The sequence below is a fragment of the Plasmodium gonderi genome (assembly GCF_002157705.1).
Source record: "Plasmodium gonderi DNA, contig: Chr12, whole genome shotgun sequence".
Taxonomy (NCBI): Eukaryota; Apicomplexa; class Aconoidasida; order Haemosporida; family Plasmodiidae; genus Plasmodium; species Plasmodium gonderi.
The window spans coordinates 2,864,828-2,885,355 of NW_021628937.1; the positions used below are offsets into that span (position 1 = coordinate 2,864,828).

The window sequence follows — 20,528 nt, forward strand, 5'->3', positions numbered from 1 at the left end:
GTTCCAATTAGTGAAATTCACACAAATGCACACAGAAGGGATTAGAAATAATTCCCTTGAGAATATTCATTTTGCATTTCGTTCAACTAGTACCATGGAAAGTAGTAAAAACTGGGAATAATACAAAAATTTCCATAAGTCTAAAAAAATAATGAATAAAAACTCAAATGGGTGCACGCAGAGTATTGCATAAAAGTACACACATAAAACAGCACCATCGCATGTTTGTGGAATATGGAAAAAAGAAACTTCCTGCAAACTGTGAACTAGGGGTGAAATAAACAAATGCGTACACACTCAGTTTGATTATACATATATGTGTATATGTGTTTATACATGAGCATATTACCTATAGATAATAATCGGGTGAGAATGGATAGAAAAGCATTTTAATATATTGGGGTATGGGGGAGGGGAAAGTGCAAAAAAAAAAAAAAAAAAATAGAGATTAAATATTTCCGAATTGGAGCCTATAAACAGATAACACAAAAATTGCGTGAAAATTGTGTATTGCTTCATGCACTTAAGCATATATGTAAGACCCGATCTTTTGATGTTCATTTTTAAGTTCAACCACATCGTGTGTGTGTGTGTGTGTTGTCATTTCGTTATTTTAGCCCTCTGTACTCTCCCCTTAGTGTTTGCTTTTTTCTATGTTTTGTTTTGCTCTAATGATTTTATTTTTTTTTTTTTTTTCTGTACATATAATTACTGAATTATCTGCAAAAGTATAGCTCTAAAAACGGTGAATAAATATTGAGAGATTACTAAATATAACAAGATCAGTGAGTACACATATGTGTAAAAACACACTTTGTGTTTCTGTTAAAAAATTGCACTTTTAAAATGGCCATGTGTCTTTTATGCTGAACCATCCCCATGAAAAATAAATATGGAAAGGAAAAAAGTTCTATTTTCTTGCAAAACAACATAAAATTGCCATTTTTACTTTAGATAAAGCATAAAAAAAAAATTAAAAAAAAAAATGCTATATAACGAATGGGAAAAACATTGCATGTATTTTCCTTTTAAAGATGAAAGAAATGTGAAAAATGGTAAAAAATGTATATATAAATAGAAATGTCTATAATGAGAAGAGAGCATGTTTCTTTTTTCTTTTTTTAAAGATAAAATCAAATTAGCGCATGTAGTTCTTTTTTGAGAAAACGGAAAGTTGAGCCTACATGAAGTGGATTTACCTATGCATTAAAGGAAACATTACCACCATCACACTACACGCGTTTCCTTTGGGATATATTTAAAAATTTTGTGGGAATATAAGAATAACGGAATGTATTTAAAATGCATAAAGAAGAAGAAAATTCGAGTGAATGAATTTTGCACAAGTTTAAAAGAGAAAATCATGGGGAAATAAAAAATTTTAACGCAAATATATTTTCATACTTTTCGTATTTCGTTTTATCAAACTCTGCTGGAGACTAGGACTAATTTTAGCTATATTCACACGCGTAGGTTTTTTTTTTTTTTTTTTTTTTTTTTTAAGAACCTTCGCTTATATTTCCCATATATGTAAGAGATATGTTTTGAAGATAGAAGAATGTATACAACATCAGTTTATCTGAAATTGATCTCAACTTTATGCGTCCTATCATTCATTTTACATTTTAAACCCCATCAATGTGCATATGAAGAATCGAATAAAAAAATAGACCTTTTTTCCGAGGCGCACGAATTGCTTGACCAAGGTGAATATGAGAAGTCGTTTTCCATTCTGGAAACATGTGTTCAATATGACCTAAGGTGGGGCTCGTGTGTGCTTTTACATCGTTTCTTTACCTTTTTTTGTTACGTCTTTACCTTTTTTGCTACTCCTTTACTTATTTTGCTACTTCTTTACCCTTTTTTGCTACTTCTTTACCCTTTTTTGCTACTTCTTTACTTATTTTGCTACGTCTTTACCTTTTTTGCTACTTCTTTACCCTTTTTCGCTCCTTCTTTACCCTTTTTTGCTACTTCTTTACCCTTTTTTGCTACGTCTTTACCTTTTTTGCTACTTCTTTACTTATTTTGCTACTTTTTTAACATTTTTTTTTTTGGCACCTCGCAGATGCCTGACGCTCAGTGGGGTGTTCTACTACCTGGGGCTGGAACCAGTAAAGAGAAATGTTAGTAACGCTCTGTATATATGGAAAGTGTGTGCAGATTATGGAAGTGCAGATGCGCAATTCTATCTTGGAATCATGTACTCAAATTATTTCTCTTTACCTAACTTATACTCATACCATGTAGAAGAACCGGTAATAGAAAACAGCTTTGTTTTGTTCAGGATATATTTGTTGATAGAAGGGAAATTTTTAAATAGAAAAACGTATGAATGCTTAAGGAATAGAAAAGTAGAATGCAAAATAGGAAAAAATTATCATGGGGGAAGAGGTGGTGATACATACTCCAACACAAAGAACAGATTTCGGAACCCCCCAGTTGTTAGATTCACAAAAAATAAAGAACTAATTTTGAGAATAAAAAATATTAGATACAACACGGATGAGATAGAATGGTATTTTGATAGTATAAGGGACTTCCCCAATAAGGATTATTTTGAAAAAAATAAAAAGAAAATATATTTATCTCGAAATCATAACTTGAGTTTATTATATTATTATAGTAGTAGTTTAGCTAATCATCCAGGTAGTATTTTATCTTTAGGAATAAGATATATGAATGGATATGGAGTTGAGAAGAACTGTGAAACGGCATCTAGATATTACTTAAGATTAACAAATGAAATAATTAATTCAGATAATAGAACCCATTTTGAAATGTCTGATTTGATAAAAATAAATATACCACATTACGATCAATATAGTATCAATAATAAAAAAATAAAAAACATAGAAATCTTTTTAGAATCATCTCTACATGATAACCATAAAATATTAACCATGATTGCGCGTAGATATCTCTTGGGTATAGATGGGGTTGAAAAGAATTACGAAAAGGCACACATATATTTAATGAAAGCAGAAAAGTACAACAATTCTGAGGCAATTTCTCTGTTAGGGTATGTACATCTACTAGGGTTAGGTGTAGAAATTGATTATAATAAAGCCATTGATTATTTTATAAGAGGAAATAAATTAAATGATTCTTTAAGTCATAACGGGTTAGGATATATACACTTCTTCGGTTTAGGAAATTTTAAAAAAAATCCACACTTGGCATTTTACTATTTTGAATTGGCTTCAAAAAATAATTTATCATCAGCACAATTTAATTTAGCTTGTTTATATTTAAGTGGTGTTGGGGTTTCACAATCTTTTCAAAATGCTTTCTATTGGTTTTACAAATCACTGAACAATGGAAATGTCTTGGCCGCTTATATAATAGGATTTATGAATTATAACGGGATCATTACGAACAGAAATTGTAAATTAGCTTTATCTCTTCTAGCAAAAGTAGCTGAAAATAATTCATTCATTTTAAACACTTCAAATAAAATTATTAGATACACAGAAAAGGGGAGAATAAAAGAAGCTCTTTTTCTCATGGCACAACTTGCAGAAACGGGTAATGTACAGTCTCAGGTAAACATATCCCATAATATCAATAATTCAAAATTTGCTCTTTTTTTACCTTCCAATGATAAATCTAAGAAAGTTTATGCTAGTAGATTTCTAGCCATGGCTTCAGAGAACAATGATTTTAATTCTCTCTACACTCTTGGCGATTATGCATATCAAGGACATGGGTTATACGTTCGGATATTTCCCAAGAACAACTTGCCATTTAATCCGATTTTCGATGTGAACACTGATCATTGTCTGTACCGAAAATTGGACAAGTGGGGGAAGCGGGAGAAACAGAAGTTACTGCAGGGAAAGATTGCTCGTGAGTATCACAACAAAACGGTTGACACGGTTGACATGATTGACACAGTTGACATGATTAACTCCACTGACACGTCAATTTTAGCTACCGCCCCTAACACATTAAACATGACTGAGACAACAAAAAGAGACAACAATATCAATCTCTTAACTCCTCCAAACAAGATAATATCAATCGACTTCGTGGACGAAGAAGGTATGATATTCAATGATCGCTGGAGATTCTACTACGGATTCAAATTTTCCTTTAATGAGGTGGACTATAACCTAGCGTATCATCATTATAAAAGCATTATATCATATTATCCCAATAATTTTTATGTTATTCAAACGTTATCACGAGCTTGTTACAACTTAGGATTCATGCATTATTATGGGATTGGTGTTTCGAAAAATATAGAAAAGGCCTTAGTCTATTTTAATTCTTCTATTAAAATTTATCCAACGTATAAAGTTCCTTCAGTTTTATTTGTTTTGTATATAAAGTTTAACAAACATTTGTATAATGTTAAAAAGAAGTTTCAACATTTGAAATGGCTTTTGTCTTTTTAAATTGCCCTCTTCAAAGCACACACACATACACATACACACACTGAAAGATACATCATATCTGTGAAAAGGAAAAATGTAATTTTTTTTTCATGCTTTCCATTTTTTTCCATCTTGTTCTGTGATAGAAAAAAATAAGTAAATAAAAATAAAATAAAAAATAAGCACACAACAACAAAGTTGATAAAGTAGGACGGAGAATACTTTGGAAGAGACAAAATATTTATTCATACACAATCCATTTGGTGTGTGTATGTGTTGGGACGTTTTTTTATGTATATCCCGATTCCTGGAGAATTGTTAAAAAAAATGTATATGAACACAAGTGATATATCCATAATGTCCCTACTCAATGATTATTTTTAAATACTTATGATGGTACAATTTAAATGTACCAAGTTTCCCAATTTTACCCCTTGTTCCCTCCCATGGAAAAAACGAGGAAAAAAAAAAAAAAAAAAAGGATCAAAGGGAAACATTATATTTCGAAGCAATATATCGAAAATGAATTAACTTTCTAACAATATTAATTCATTTGTCTAATAACTAATATATTACTATGCGTTTTACACGTAAAACGTTTTTTTTTTTTTTTTTTGGTTTTAATTTATTAGAGCAGTTTGTAGCTTTTCATAAAATATTTACTTATTTGTGCATATATTTATTTTATAGCATATAAATTATATCTTTCTGAAAAAAAAAAAAAAAAAAAAAAAAAAAAGAAGAAAACAATTGGATCATTAACAGAACAAATGAAATGGAATACTAATAAATGGATACTTGAACCTTTTTTATTTTCTAATAGTTTTGTAAATAAAAGGAGGGTATGCTTATGTGTATATATATACCTGTAAGCACACATTTATACACGCATTCTGAGTGTTGCACAAAAATTTGTTTTGTCTTTAAGGGACATATATACTGTATGAGTGGGTGGGTGTAGGAAGGTTAAACAAGGCGTGCATATATATAACATATGCAAAACTTTTTATTTAATATACGTAAACAAAAAAAAAAAAAAAAAAAAGGGTTAAGTATCACGTAAAAGTGTTGTACATTTATGTTAGACACATTTTTTAAGAACATATTGTATGTGAATATAATACTTTTTATGTTATCCTATTATCCCCCATTTTTTAAAATTTTTATTTTTAATTTTTTCTATGCGATCATTCATGAGATTAAAAATATACTACAATATATTGGTATATATTTTGGTAAGAATCATTCTGTTACATGTTAATTAGAAAAAAAAGGACAATTTTGAGATATTTTATGAATGATGATAAAGATTTTGTTTTCATTTGGGCAATAACTTTCAAACAAATGTGCTGGGGAGAAATGTGTACAGAATAGTATATACACATGTATATATACATTTGTATGTGCTCTTATAAGTGTACTATGCAAGCATACATTGGTACAATATGTAGTACGCTTAATTGGCATTTAGCTTACACTGTGACATAACCATTTTTTATTGCTAAAGTTAATTGCAAAATTATGATTTTGTTCAAGTTCATTTTTAGTATTAATGTTAAGAAATACTGAACCTTTTTTTTTGACTATTTTTATTTTCCATAATTTTCTTGTGATTAATTGTTTCTTTGTTTTTTCCTTATTTGATTTGATTTTATTTTTTTTGCACCTTTTATTTTTTCTTCATTTTTTCCGTTCTGGGGAGCAAATATTTATAAATATGGTAATAGCAAATAAGACAATAGCGTATAATCACTTGTTAAAATTTATCCCTATTCTATATTTCTCAAAAAAAATAGAAAAATAACAGAACTTAATTTAAATAAATGTTTAAGGCTCGTTTAATACTTTTAAATAAGAAAAAAATAATAGAGTGCTAACTATGATATGAATTATTATGTACTATATAATATATATACGTAAAACTGAACTTGCTAAGGTATGATATGATGCATACTTTTTTTTTTTTTTTTTTTTTTTTTTTCCTTTTTTTACCATTTTATTGTTTTTTATTTTGTTGTGTTTTACTTTATTGTTATTAAATTTTTTGATATTCATTTTTCTGTTTAATTTTTGTTTAATTTTTTTTTTTTTTTTTTTCATAGTTTTAGTTCCCTTAAAAATTATGAAATAGAGAAATTCTTTAATCCAAAAAAAAAAAGATGCTTTTAAGAAAAAAATATTTGGGATACAAAAAACTACGTTCATATACATATGTATAACTTCTTTTCATTTTGAAGTGTTTTATAGATCTTTTTTTTCTTCACTTTATCATTTTTATACAGCTGAAACTTTTACTTTCCATTTTATAGAGTAGTTGTAGATATTGCACAGCTAGAAGAGAACTTTAGTAGAGGTATTAAACTCACTTAAAAGATAAAATATTATTCTTTTGCATGAAAATATGTATACAATGTGTGCATATCATAAACTTGCTCAATTTTTTACCGCCTTGATTCACTCATAGCATTCTATGTGTGTGTATGGCGGATGATATGAATGCTTGCCATATATGATATGAACGAACACACAGCGTTCGCATATATTATATGCATATGTTACTGCATGTATATTTATGTATATCTGCTCATGCTAGTTACATGTTCATGCATATTCAAATCTTTAACTTCACGCACACGACTTTTATGTGCTTTGTGCAGACGGGAAAAACTATGCACAAGGCTGTATATTCGCTCGTTCGTTTGTCCGTATCTTCTTATCTTCATATGTTTGTGTTCCCATATAAGTATGTTGTATATCGCACATACTTTTTAAAATTAAGAAAAAAAGAAATCCGCAATGTCAAATAAGGTGCTTGGTATTCAACAGTGACAAAGACACTAGAAGAACAAAATAAACAAAAATTTCAAATGCAATTAAGCAAAAACATGCCAAGAATATTGCAAAGGGTGAACACACAAAAAAAAAAAAAAAAAAAAAAAAAATAATAATAAAATAAAATAATAATACAAGTTGAATAAACTAAAATAAAAAAAAAGAAATAAAGGCTATATGTACATACAAATATATACACCTTGCACAAATATCCAAAAAAAAAAAAAAATAAATAAATAAAATAAAATAAAATAAAATAAAATAAAACAAATAAATAGATAAACAAATAAAACAAAAGAAAACAGTTAAAAAGGGCCAAGTGAAACGTTTTGATTGAAACATATACAATAACTGAGTAGAGCAAAAAACCAAAGTAAACAAAACTGATCATCAAACAAATAGGCAAATCATACACAACGCGCAAAATAAGTCAGATCGCACGAATAGAAGGAGAAAAATCGGATGTGAAAGGAACTTTAAAGAATTAGCAAAAGAAATGAAGACCGATTAGGGGGATCATTACACAGCTGGTTAAATAAATGCAAATTTGCAAAACCTTAGTTTTATTTGTTACGGAGGAGAGAAATTAAGTCGAATGAACTAGCCAATTTTTTTTTTTTTTTTTGTGTGATCCGTTCATATATTATTGAGTATTATGAAAATCAATGGCTACTATTGAAAAAAGTAACAAAAATGTTGAACTTGATAAAGAAGCTTTTTACAAAAATGAGAAAAAAAGTAAGGCTAATAAAATAGAACAGGTACATGGTAATGATGAAAAAAAAGAAGTCGAGATCACCAGTTTTCACAATGTAGAAAACAAAATTGAAAACAATGTAGACATGTATGGCATAAATTTAAACAAAAATGATATACACATGAACAACAATAATTACAGTAGCAATGTTATAAAAACGAATAATGAAATGGAGGAGGAAAGAAAAACCGGTTTGAATGAAAACAAAAGCAATTATGAAACAGAGGAGGAAAACTTACTAAATGATGAAGGGAACTTATCAGATGAAGGGGAAGAAGTAGAGGAAGAAAATGTTATTGAGAAAGATCTTATACTTCAACGATATAAACATGGTACCAATATATATATAAATCTCTCTGAGATAAAAAAAAAGTGTATCCTAATTGACTTTTACTCTGAATGTTTAAATAAATATAAAAATGAATGTAGTTTTGTATACTATCAAAATTATAACAGCAATAGTAATGTAATAATTAACGAAAATGTGGACATGATGAGACATGTACATAGCATAAATTTTTCATGTGAAAATCTGGATAGTTTAAGTAACATGCCCATTTCGAATGATAAATGTGTAATTACTAAAAATAAAAATATATCAAAATTTTCAAACAACTTACAGATGGGCGTAGGTACATTTTCTATACCAGGTGAAGATTACAAAGGATTCAATCTTCAAAAAAAAAAGCAAGAATCCTTAGACCCCTTGTTAAAATGCATAAACTCGTTATCGGATAGAATAAATCTGCAACATCTAGTGGGGGATCCTACAACATATTTTAAAATTGGTGGCGGTGACATGTTCTATGATATTAATGATCCATTTTTGGATGACGAAGAAATGTATAAAGAATTGAATAAAACAAAAAATGAAATTATATTAACAAGGCAGATAGAAGATGAATATAGTGTATGGAGTGCTGATATGTCAGATGATTATGTTGATATAAATCCGGATTATTTTATTTCATTTTATAGCTCTAAATGTAAGTATGTTTATTCAAGTGATGAAGAAGACGAAGAAGAAAATAAAAAACTAAAAACTAAAAATAACCATACAAATGTAGAAGAATATAATAAGGAAAAGTATATAAATGATTTGAAAGGCAAAGAAAAAAAGATTGACATGGAGAGAAAAAATATAGCATATAATGGGTACAGCTGCGCAAATGAAAAAAATGTGGACAATAGTACACATAATGGAGTATATAAATGGTACGATTCCTACACATCTAGTTCCTCTAATTCATCTGATGAAAGTGTAGTAGAATTAAATGAATCACAAATAGATGTAATAAATTATGAACAAAATTTAAAGGATTTTATCATATATTCAAGTGAAGAAGAAGACGAAACGTCCTCTTCTGAAGATGAAGATGGTGAAAACTCACAAGAGTCAGAAACATCGGAAGAAGATATTATATTCAATCCTTTTGCTTGGAAAAAATTCGAAAGGCATATCCCCCCCGAATTTATAAACTCTTTTGTAAAATTAGAAAAAGAGTTAGATGCTTTACCAATAGAGGTAAATATAGCAGATATACAAGACATTATAAAAGCAAATATTTATAACATATTTTCTCAAGTCATCGATAAACACAAGAACACGTTAAATTATTTTGATAAAACTTTAGATGATTTTATCGAAATAGATGTAAAACAATTAAGATGGCTTACAACCATCATGAACAAAACATCAAACACTCTTAATGACATAGATATTTGTAGAATATGGTTCGAACATATTTTTTCCTATAACAGTAATGTTTTTATAAATCACGAAAAAGAATTCATCAGAAAGATAAAGAATTCGCAAATTTTCGAAAAAAATAATAAGACACATTTGAATAACATTCTTAAGGATATATCTTCTTGGAGGTCTTATCAAGAAAGTAAGGAAAAGTTGATACGAGAAAACGTAGAGACAGGTCCCATTGGAGGAACTGGTAATATTAATTCTAACGCTGGCTGTTATAATGTTGCTGAATCAAAGAATTCTAATCGAAACGTGAATTCATCAACCCATAATATGGGCACTAAAAGTAGCACATTGAATCGAGGAACAAACAGCACAACTGAAGGAGTCATTTTGAGTGTGAACAAATTGAACATCGAATGTACTGTTAATCAAAGTAAGAATGATGATAATTTAAGCAGAACTATAGAACGTGACAAAAATGTTATCAGTAATATCGAGGGAAAGTGCAAAGAATTATCTGAAAATGCGAAAAAATTATATGGAAATGAAGTATACATAGAGGAGCAGAAGAATACCAATTGTGGTCTACAGAACAAGGAAATATTTGGTAAGATGGAGGAGAAGGTAGATAATAATGTTCAGGTGAAGAGGTGTGAAAATTCAGAAAATGGTGTGCTTTGCGAGAAGAATGAAGAATCCATTTTCAGCACTTATTTCGTTAAGAATAACATAATAAAGAAGGAATTAGGAAAAGAGACAGAAAGAGGAATTGAAAATGTAAAATTAGTTAATATAAAGAATGAGGAAATTGATGGAAAAAACAAGCATTCATCTTTGCACTTTTCAAATAATAGTACTATCGAACAAGTGGATGGAGAAAAAACCGTTTATAGCGATTACAGTTCTGCACATAATAATAATGGTTTATTAAAAATTGATTGTGTTGAATGTAATATTGTAGATGATGATGGTGGTGATGGTGATAATCATAATGATCATAGTATTATAGCAAATTCAAATGATGGGTCGACTAATAAACAAAAAAGGAAAAACAGAAATGAGAATAAGTTAGCAATGGGAGTAGAATCCCTAGCCCCAAACGCAGCTTCAATGACTATGATAAAGGGATCAAAAACAACGGATATAGAAAAAAGTAAAGGAATTTGTAAAAATAATGAAAACCATACAGATCACGAAGATGTGGCAAAAACATGTAAAAATAGCAACATGAATAGTAATAATCAAAAGGATGATTACAAATGGATAGAGAATTTTTTTAAACATTTTATAGATATTTCATACGACATTTTAAATTATATAAAAACATTTATTAAACAGAAATGCTTGTTAAAGGATATGATATCAGCTGGTTTTGAAGCACTTGTAGAAAAACAAAATAAACATTTTGTTAAATTTCCTCATATGACCTTGTCCGAAATACTAACAAATTTATTTAATTTTAGATACAAAACGAATATTATAATTAGTCCAGATTATGTTGAAGCCCTTGTAGATTTTTATCAAGGTAAGTACAAAATTGATATATCATATGACAAAGGGAAAAACAAAAAAGTATTTCTTTTCGATACTAATGAGATGCACAAATTGAATAATGCATATTATAGAAATAAACATAATGCAAAAGACAAAGTTATACCCCATGATAATGAAAATTGTAAAGATGAACATAAAATCAAAGGTGGTAAAATTGAGCTCGATGAAAAAACAAGCTATAAAAAAGGTGTTAATGATAATATTTCTAATAATGAACTCATGATGTCCCATCAACACAAGGATCGTTCCCTAAATACAACGAATAAGAAACAATCTTCTTTAAAAAATGATTCCTCAGGTATTATCCCTATTATGAGTTCCTCTACAAACTCACCTATAGTTACTGCAACTGCTGGGGCTGCTACAGATGGAACAAACAAAAGTTCGAACAAGAAAAGATTAAGTGAATCTACTAAACATAACCTTTTGAAAGAAACGAACACTTTGACAAAAAAAAAATCGAATAAAATTTTATCCAATGATTTACCAAAAAAAAATGGGGATAAAAAGAAAAACAACAAAAATGAAAAGAAAAATTGCAATACTACTCATATAATTATTTGTTCAGACAATGAGGAATCTGAAGAGGAACAATCACCACCACATAAGAAGGTGCAAAATATACAGGGTAATAAAAACCAATATCGAAATATGAATATGTTAATAGAAAATATAACTAAGAAGAAATGCAGTGCCAATATTACTACCCCAACCGATAGTATGATAATCAGCAATCATTTAACAAAGGATCAGCGTAGGGGTAATTGCACCAGCGGTTACGTTGATCCACACAAGGAAAGGACACCCAGCATGTCCAACAGCGTTCATGGAAAAATTCGTAGCAACACGTGCAGTAACATGTATGGAGGCTTGAACAGCAACATGTATAGCAAAACGCAAGGCAACAATAAACTGCAAACAATTCGAAACATTTTCAGTAATTCCTCCACTATTAACAATAATAAGCTGAACAACAACAGCAATAGCATATACGCAAATCAGAAAAAAAAAGGAAATGAAGAAAATCTGTTAATTATTGGAGATGAGCAAAAAAACCTAAATTCGAATCACATTCGAAACGAAAAAATGAAATTATATAAAAAAAGGAAATTGAAAAATGATTATCCGTGTGGTAAAAAAAGTGCACATACCAACATACAGAAGCATAACAAAATCAACGAAAAAATGAAAGGAAAAAATATGCACTCAAATGAGAATTCTGCAGTGCGCAAGTATATTAATCTCGACACTTCCGACGAAAACAAATCGTGAATGATTTTTTTTTTTTTTTAACTAATACGACTGTTGAGTTCATTTTCTTTTGCGTTCTTGGATAATACAAATCGTGTTCCTGAATAGTTACACATGTATATATATATATATATATATATATATATATATATATATATATATATATATATATATATATACATACATATATAACCGCCTTAATTTAGTTTTGGGATAACTTCTTTGAAAAAAGACAGATTTTTTTTTTCCTTTTTTTTTCTTTTTTTTTTTTTTTTTTGTTCCCGCATAACGTACTGAAAGGTCATTCTTAAACAGTTAAGGATCTTTTTATATATGAAATTATTTGCTAGTAATTACATAAGAGCATTAACATATTAGTGTCTGTGTGCCCATACACGTATAATCATCCTTTTTTTTTTTTTTTTTTTTCATCTTTTTAATTTCGCATTTCCTTCTCATTTTCTTCCCATTTCCCTCTTTTTTTTTTTTTTTTTGTTTGTACATATGTACACATATCTCTAGTCACGCTCTTATAATGTTTGTCTCGCTGAAGCTTATATGCACATATACGAATTTGCGTGATGTAATTTATAACTTAATATTTTTTTTTTTTTTTTTTACATTTCCTATTGTGTGTTCATATATGTGTATATATTTATTCCTACTCTCCTCCTTCCCCTTAGTTTCGTCATGTTTATGCCTTGGCTTCTATAAGTTATATATACTTCCTAGGCCCCCATTATGTATTTTTCTCCTTTTTGTGTATTACAAATTTGTTTACACACTGATTTTGTTTTAATACACTTGTTACTTAAAATAACCCGCATTTTTTTCTATATTTTGTTTTATAATTTTTTTTTTATTGTTCTTTTTTTTTTATTTTTCTTATCATGTTTATTCTATTTTATTTTATTTTTTTGCATTAAAGAAACATCGCATAAATTGTGAAAATTAACAGAGAATTGTTGTGAAATAACAGAAAAATTGAAAAAAAAAAAAAAAAAAAAAAAAAAAAAAAGAAAGAAAGAAAGAAAAAAATGAAAAGAAAAAGAGTGTAGAACAGGGGAACAAAGAGAAAGTGATAATGGTAGAATACGCTATTTAGAAACATGAGTAGACACATATATGAACACTGTATATATATTATATATGGATTATTAAATAAAGTTTAAATAAAATCACCGAACTGAATTATTGTCGGAAATTATCCCTTAAAAAAGGAATAATCCAACTTGGTGTCATTTTATGTTCGTTTAGCACTTAAGAAAAGCAGAAAAAGAAGGGGAAAAAAAAATTATTTTTGTTTTTCCTAATTGGATGTAATATTTCTTTCATCATACGAACGAAAAGAAGAAGCGTTTGTTTGTTTATTTATTTTATTTTTTTTTTCGAACAATTTTAGGTGAAAATATATGTTACACGTATCTCTCAGCTTGCCTACCAATATCTAGTAAACACTACATAAAAAAAAAAAAAAAAAAAAAAAAAAAAAATGTGTAAAGAAATTTTGAATATTCTCAAAGACTTGACGCTTTTAAAACAGTATTGCAAAAAGAAAGTAAGAAATATGTGCAGGGCTTAGGTGCCAGTCTTGATGTATATAAAATTGTACCTTTTTATTTTTTTTTTTCATAAATATAAAAGCAGCCATGAAATTGTAACAGTGTGGTGTTTCTACGATTCCTATTTATATCTATTGTTATGACTTTACAACACATACCTATCACATTGTACATTTTTTTAATCTCCTACCTTTTCCCCTATTTTGTTTTTATAATTTCCTTTCCCTATATCTTTCTCTATCTCGCCTGAACGACCTCCCCAAGACGGATCTTTTAGCTATTCTACAATCATGCAAAGTGAAAGAATATGACGAAATTTGGCACTCATTGCATAAAATACTGGAAGAAAATACAAATACTGATAAACTGATTTACGATGAAGAGAATTCAATTTTACTTTTCAGGGTAGGATTGAGAAATCAGTAGAGGGTGAGGGAGAGGAGGTATTCCCAAGATTACAAACTTTCATGTGAAACTTCTCTAATTAATTTCGATAGATCCGTAAGAAAAAAAATAAGGTACATTAGTAATTCTCATTTTTTTTTTTTTTTTTTTTTTTTTAAAGGAAGAAAATGATAGACAATATCTATTGGCATGTATAAATTTCATTTTAATATATTTGCAACATCTGACTAATGGTGAAAAGAAGAAGAAAAAGCACATAAAATTGGACCCCACTTTTTGCACCATTTATTGTAAAATCATTGGTTGGGATGAAAAAAAAAAAAAATTAAGTGAAATCAGACGAAGAGGAGTTAATATGTTTGTTCATACATTAATGCGGTTTGACATTGAATGCAAAGCCCCCTTATGAATGTGACGACAATTTTGAGTTTTTTTTTTTTTATTTTATTTTTTCCATCCATCAGTTTGCATACCCTTGAAGTTATACGAAATATGTTTTTCTTCTTCCTTCTATACGTAGAAATTCAATTCATGCTAAGCGACAAAGATGTGAGAATGTCCTTTGGCAAATGTCTATTCCAGATATGCGAATTAAATTTAGAAGAAAATGAATTTTTGGAACATGTGAAAATAAACCTGTTGATATTCTTATTATGGAAAATGGCTTCTTCAGATGTAAGAGAAGAGCTACGAGTATTTGATATTGAAAATATGATGAAAGCAAATTTCTGAATTGGTGCAGATTCTACTGGTGGATCTCCTTGAAACATTTATATGCACATATATCTCTAAACGATATGTCACCTACATTTTCTACCATATCTCTCAATCACTGTCCAACTTCAATTATTTCGAAAAAATCAATTCATAGGGAAAGTGCTCAGATATTAGTAAACTCAAAAAATACAAAGATTTTTGCAAGTACATAAAATGGGGAGTGTCAGAAAGGTCTACCAATTCGTTTTACGTGCTCTGCTCCTACTCTCTGAATCTTCCCAAGTTTTATGAAAAGTAAAAACGAAAAATGAGTAATCTACAAATTGATCAAGGGTGTGCCAGCTACAAAAAAAAAAAAAAAAAAAAACAGTACGCTAGCATATGATATTATTCAACAAGATATGATCAGACAAGAAACGAAATAATCCAATTCAAAGAAAAAATCACAAGCAATCGAAATATAAAATAAAATATTTCCATTTTCAGCGCTGAGGGGAAATTCTTTTTGTCTCATGTTTGGTCTCAAAACGAAAGCATAGCATCTCACCTTTTTAACGTAAGTGAAGAGAAGAATAAAATAAAATACGTAACTTTTGGGATGTCTAACCGAATGACACTGATCACTTATTCTACTGGGATCACACACAACATTAATCTTTATCCAAATTCATCATGCTTATTTATCGCCCATTTTCTCTCAACCTGACACACAGAAATTTGTACACAACACAGTAACCCTGTCACATGACAGTATCATTCACTATTCTCAAATCATTTATGAGTCATGGAAGGTATGACACGATAAAATTGGGAAAGACTCCTTTATATATATATATATATATATACATATATATGTATGTGTGTGTATAGGTATATATGCCACTTACGCACATGGATTAGCTCTTCACGCTCCTCTTAAAATTCTTTGTAGAACTGTTCGGGAAAAATGAAAGAGATAATAGAGATCCAAATTGAGCACCTTGTAAATTTGGCCCTAAAATGTCCAATTAAGATCGCTGCTCGTTTCAGGAGTTTGCTGAACATTTTTCACAACAATAAGGGGTAAGTATTGTTTTAATTGAACCCTTCACAATATGCCCACTTTCTTTCCGAACTTAGTGATTCTTATGTTTCCTTTTACCATTTGGATACATGTTCCTACGGTTCACTGATTTCGATTAATCCGCATCAATTCATTTCATAAAGGGACAAGAATATCAACAATTTAATATTCAAAATTTACGAGCCGGTTATATGGAGAAGTCTAATGGTAACTAAAACGCTTTTGTCTAGCAATATATTCATCTATTTTTGAATGTCCAAGGATTCATAAGACAAACCTTTAGCTACAATATATATAAAAGAAAAAACAACACTCACTGGCAATTTTTTTCTCTCATTTGATTTTTTTTTTTTTTTTTTTTTTTTTTTTTTGCACACTAATTTAGTCGCCTAATTGGAAACTTCGCTTTAACGCGACATGCATTTTTCAGCTGATTTTCCCTGTGGTGGTAATTTATAATTTACATTTCGTTCAAAGGAAAAAAAAAAAAAAAAGAGATGAGATAAGAAATGAAGAAGAGAAAAGTGAAGAGATAAGAAATGAAGAAGAGAAAAGTGAAGAGATAAGAAATGAAGAGATGAGAAATGAAGAGAAGTGAAGATTCTACTGTACTGATGCATTTCTAGTATTAATGTTCGTTCTGTTTCATCTACACACTGTTCTATTTTTTTTTTTTTTTTTTTTATACCTCCTCAAATGGTACACCATTAGGACCCGTGCATAAAGAACATAAACTATCTTTCCTCAATGGAGAAGTAAGCTAAAAAGAATTGGAAAAGCAATATGGATGAAACTAAAAGAACAGCATCCCACGATCTGAATAATATTAGTACCATTATCCCAGGAGCACGATTACATTTCTACCTTTCCTTCTGGCAAGAGCTTACCAGGTCCTCTTTGAATTGGCTGAGGATGGAAATGCCTGCGTCTTGCAAGCCGTAGCCAAGTGCATATGCTATGTAAGGCGAATACAAAAAAGAAGAAATAATGTAAAAGAAACGCTCAAATTGTATACATAAAAATGAGTGAAAAAAACGAGAGAAAAAATGAGTAAAAGCGGACCCGTGCCGTTGAAATGGCATCGACTAACTCAAGCAAACCTTTATCCGAATGTCTGCGCACCCCCCCCCAAACAACCCCCCCACACACACACACTAATTATTCAAAGATCCTGAATGAACTATGGGAAATGATAGTCGAAGACAAAAGGTCTGCACTCATGGAAATACTCATTAACAAATTTTTAAAAGAAAAATGTTACGATAATGTAAAAACAGAAGTTGTGCTAGGTTTTTGTGAAATGGCGAGAAATAAAAAGATAAATAAAATTTTTATAAAAATATTTGATAGAATAAAATATCTCATTTGTGATAAATGCTTAAGAGTAAGAAAAAATTTTGTCCTTTTGGTGTTAGAGCTGAATAAAAATTTGAATGAAAATTTTTCAAATCAAATTGATTACAATGAATTGACAAAAAGGATAACAAAAGACTTATTTACTTATAATATCCAGTTGTGTATAAAAAAAATGTCTTATTCGAAACATGGACATCATGAGAAAATGAAAAATAAAGAAATTTGTGAATTTTTAAAATTATCTACAAATTTAATCACATATTCTATGTGGAAATCTACCATAAAACAACAAGCAAAGTTGTGTATAAATCTACTAAATGATTATCCAGTACTAATGATTTGTATAAGTAAATTTGCTACAAATTTGGAGCTCATACAAAGATATAAATTGTCTTCTGTTCTATTTGAAATTACTAATCTTAAATTGAGAGAAGAGGGGAATTCTGCTTTCCTTGAAAAGACAAACACGCATCAAACGGAGCTCAGCACGGAAGAGTTAGTCTCCCTTCCAGACACTAATGATGATACAACCATAACGGAAGAAAACAGAAAAAGAGTTAAGAATGGATCCACTAAATGGATGAAAGAATTTGTACAGAAATTGTCTGCACGTTTTCCCCAAGTACACGATTCAAAAGAAAAACTTAAAGATCCAAACTTAAACAGAAAATATGTGAAATACTCATGTCTGCTTCTTTGTGTGGCGTATCTATTAAAACCAAAAAACGAGGAAGAAATCGAAATATGCAGATCAGAAGAAATTGAAAATTTTGTGAAAAGTAAATTTAGAGAAGAATATTTTGTGGATAGTATAAACACATTAATGCAGCAGTATTATTTTAAGATACTTAAATATGTTAATCTGAATGAGGACAATTATAGAGTGATACATAAGTATGGTCAGAAGGAATTAAATTCTTTATATACACTTAATAATGAACATGTATGTGCAAAATATATTATTCCCCTATTTTACAAGTGGGGTTTACTTGATTCGTTTGTTTCGAAACATATGAACGTTTTAAACATCTCAATTGAATCTATGTTGTCTTATACTTGTAATAACTCAGCATCTGGATCGAACACTAAAGAGAATTGCTTTGTTCATGTATACAATACCTTTCAATCTGTCACAAAAAATTCACCCGATACTTTTTCCCTTGGAAGAGTAACGATCTTAGAGGGAGAAGTGGATAGCAACAAAAAAGATGGCTCCTTAGAAGATAAGAAAGAAAAAGAAATTTATATAAATAATGAAAAAGAACTAAATACATTGATTTTTTTTTCACTTATAGTTAAGAAGAAGAAATATCATCATATAATATTGAAACCATTCCACAACATTATATATAATTTTGTTCTAAAATTTAATTCTTTTCTTTTACACATTTTTGAAAAAATATCACTCAATGAATTTCAGTTACCTCTTCATTTTATATCACCTCACTATGAAGATAAAAAAGACGAAACAATTTTGCAGTATGTGTTGTATGATAGAAATAAGATAAGAGGATATATGTTTTTATACATTTCTTTTTTTTTTCTTTTAAATTCTTCGAAGCAAAATGATTTTTCTTACGAATGGGATACATTAATTGAGAACACTTTGAGGAGTATTCATTTCATTAGTTCTATTAAATTTAAAAACGAAATTGAAATTGTTACCTGTGAAAAATCGACAAGTTATCACACAGAATATCACAATAATTTCATTGAAAAACGGACCAAATGGAAAACTTATATAAATAGGATCCTTCATTTCTTTATGTAATTTCTTCGCTTCTGCATATATCATTAATCTCGCATACTATTGTCTTTTTTTTTTTTTTTTTTTTCTTTTTTTTCTTTTTTTTCTTTTTTTTCTTTTTTTTCTTTTTTTTCTTTTTTTTCTTTTTGCATGTATATCTGTGTGTACATGGATAATGTACTTCGTCTGTTTCTCCCTTTCATCATGGTCTCAACTGTTAATGTAATTTCTTGACGTACGGTTGAGGAGTAGTGTGGCTTCCCCTCTATTGCACTCATCATTTTTTCTGTATACATCTGTCTATCTATCTACCTACCTATCTATTTGTCTACCTACCTATCTATTTGTCTACCTACCTATCTATTTGTCTACCTACCTATCTATTTGTCTACCTATCTATCTACTTCCCTACCTACCTATCTATTTTATTTTTTTATCAGTAGACACGGGAGTATACACACCCATGTGTATATACCCGTGATACAAGACTTACTGCTATTTTTTGCATTATTCCTCCATTGTTATTATTTTCTTCATTTTTTGTAATTTCCACCCACCACCCCCTGTCATTGCAGATACTTCCTAGATATGATCGAATACACAATCGCAATGAAAATGATACTCGTTGAGGATCTTGATTTTAATGATTTAGTAAAGAATATGTTTATGTTCTACAAATGTTACGAACTTGTTTGGGTATGCAGAATGGAGGGAAAAGACGGATGTTTAAATGAAGGAGAAAATGAATCTGAAGAGAATGAGGGAGTTAGAGAGATGTACTTGAAGGTTTGGAGTAGAATAAGCGAATTTCTTCTATTCATATTAAATTTTGATTACTTTGCAAAAAAAACTGAAATGAAGTTGTCCATATTACATACGTTTTTTTCATTTACGTATGAATTTGTTCGTAAGGAAGATATAGAACGGGTTATCAATAAATATGCAATTTTAGTTAATGAAAAAGAAATATTTTTCAGTTTTATAAAAAATTACAAAAAAAATATGAGCACAACAAGCTACATGAAAGAAGGGCAAATAAATTATATTCAAAACATTTTAGACAATATTTTAATGCCAAAGGATAAGACAAAAAAAGGATCCACCTAACATGCAAAAATAAATTCCAAGGTATGAAGAAATGTTCATAATATATGGGCAAAGCAAAGTACACAAAATGTATCATCAAAAAGTGCACATTTGGAAATT

General features: G+C 29.2%; 3 protein-coding genes across 3 annotated transcripts; all 3 read left to right on the forward strand.

Annotated features, from left to right (window-relative positions):
- Positions 1-1,558: 1,558 nt before the first annotated feature.
- Positions 1,559-4,400, forward strand: PGO_126010 (ubiquitin-protein ligase; the record flags this gene model as incomplete). The annotated part of the gene is made up of 2 exons (XM_028689391.1): positions 1,559-1,761; positions 2,069-4,400. 2 exons carry the CDS (start codon positions 1,559-1,561, stop codon positions 4,398-4,400), a joined length of 2,535 nt encoding a protein of 844 aa, XP_028545192.1.
- A 3,476-nt stretch (positions 4,401-7,876) lies between these two features.
- Positions 7,877-12,493, forward strand: PGO_126020 (hypothetical protein, conserved; the record flags this gene model as incomplete). The annotated part of the gene is made up of 1 exon (XM_028689392.1): positions 7,877-12,493. The coding sequence occupies one exon, from the start codon at positions 7,877-7,879 to the stop codon at positions 12,491-12,493; it is 4,617 nt and encodes a 1,538-aa protein (XP_028545193.1).
- Positions 12,494-13,964: 1,471 nt separating this feature from the next.
- PGO_126030 (hypothetical protein, conserved) lies at positions 13,965-20,429 on the forward strand (the record flags this gene model as incomplete). Its single annotated transcript, XM_028689393.1, has 14 exons — positions 13,965-14,030; positions 14,299-14,439; positions 14,600-14,741; positions 14,960-15,114; positions 15,311-15,450; positions 15,643-15,712; positions 15,870-15,947; positions 16,088-16,218; positions 16,363-16,426; positions 16,605-16,667; positions 16,931-16,974; positions 17,100-17,178; positions 17,388-19,342; positions 19,898-20,429. 14 exons carry the CDS (start codon positions 13,965-13,967, stop codon positions 20,427-20,429), a joined length of 3,660 nt encoding a protein of 1,219 aa, XP_028545194.1.
- Positions 20,430-20,528: the final 99 nt, after the last annotated feature.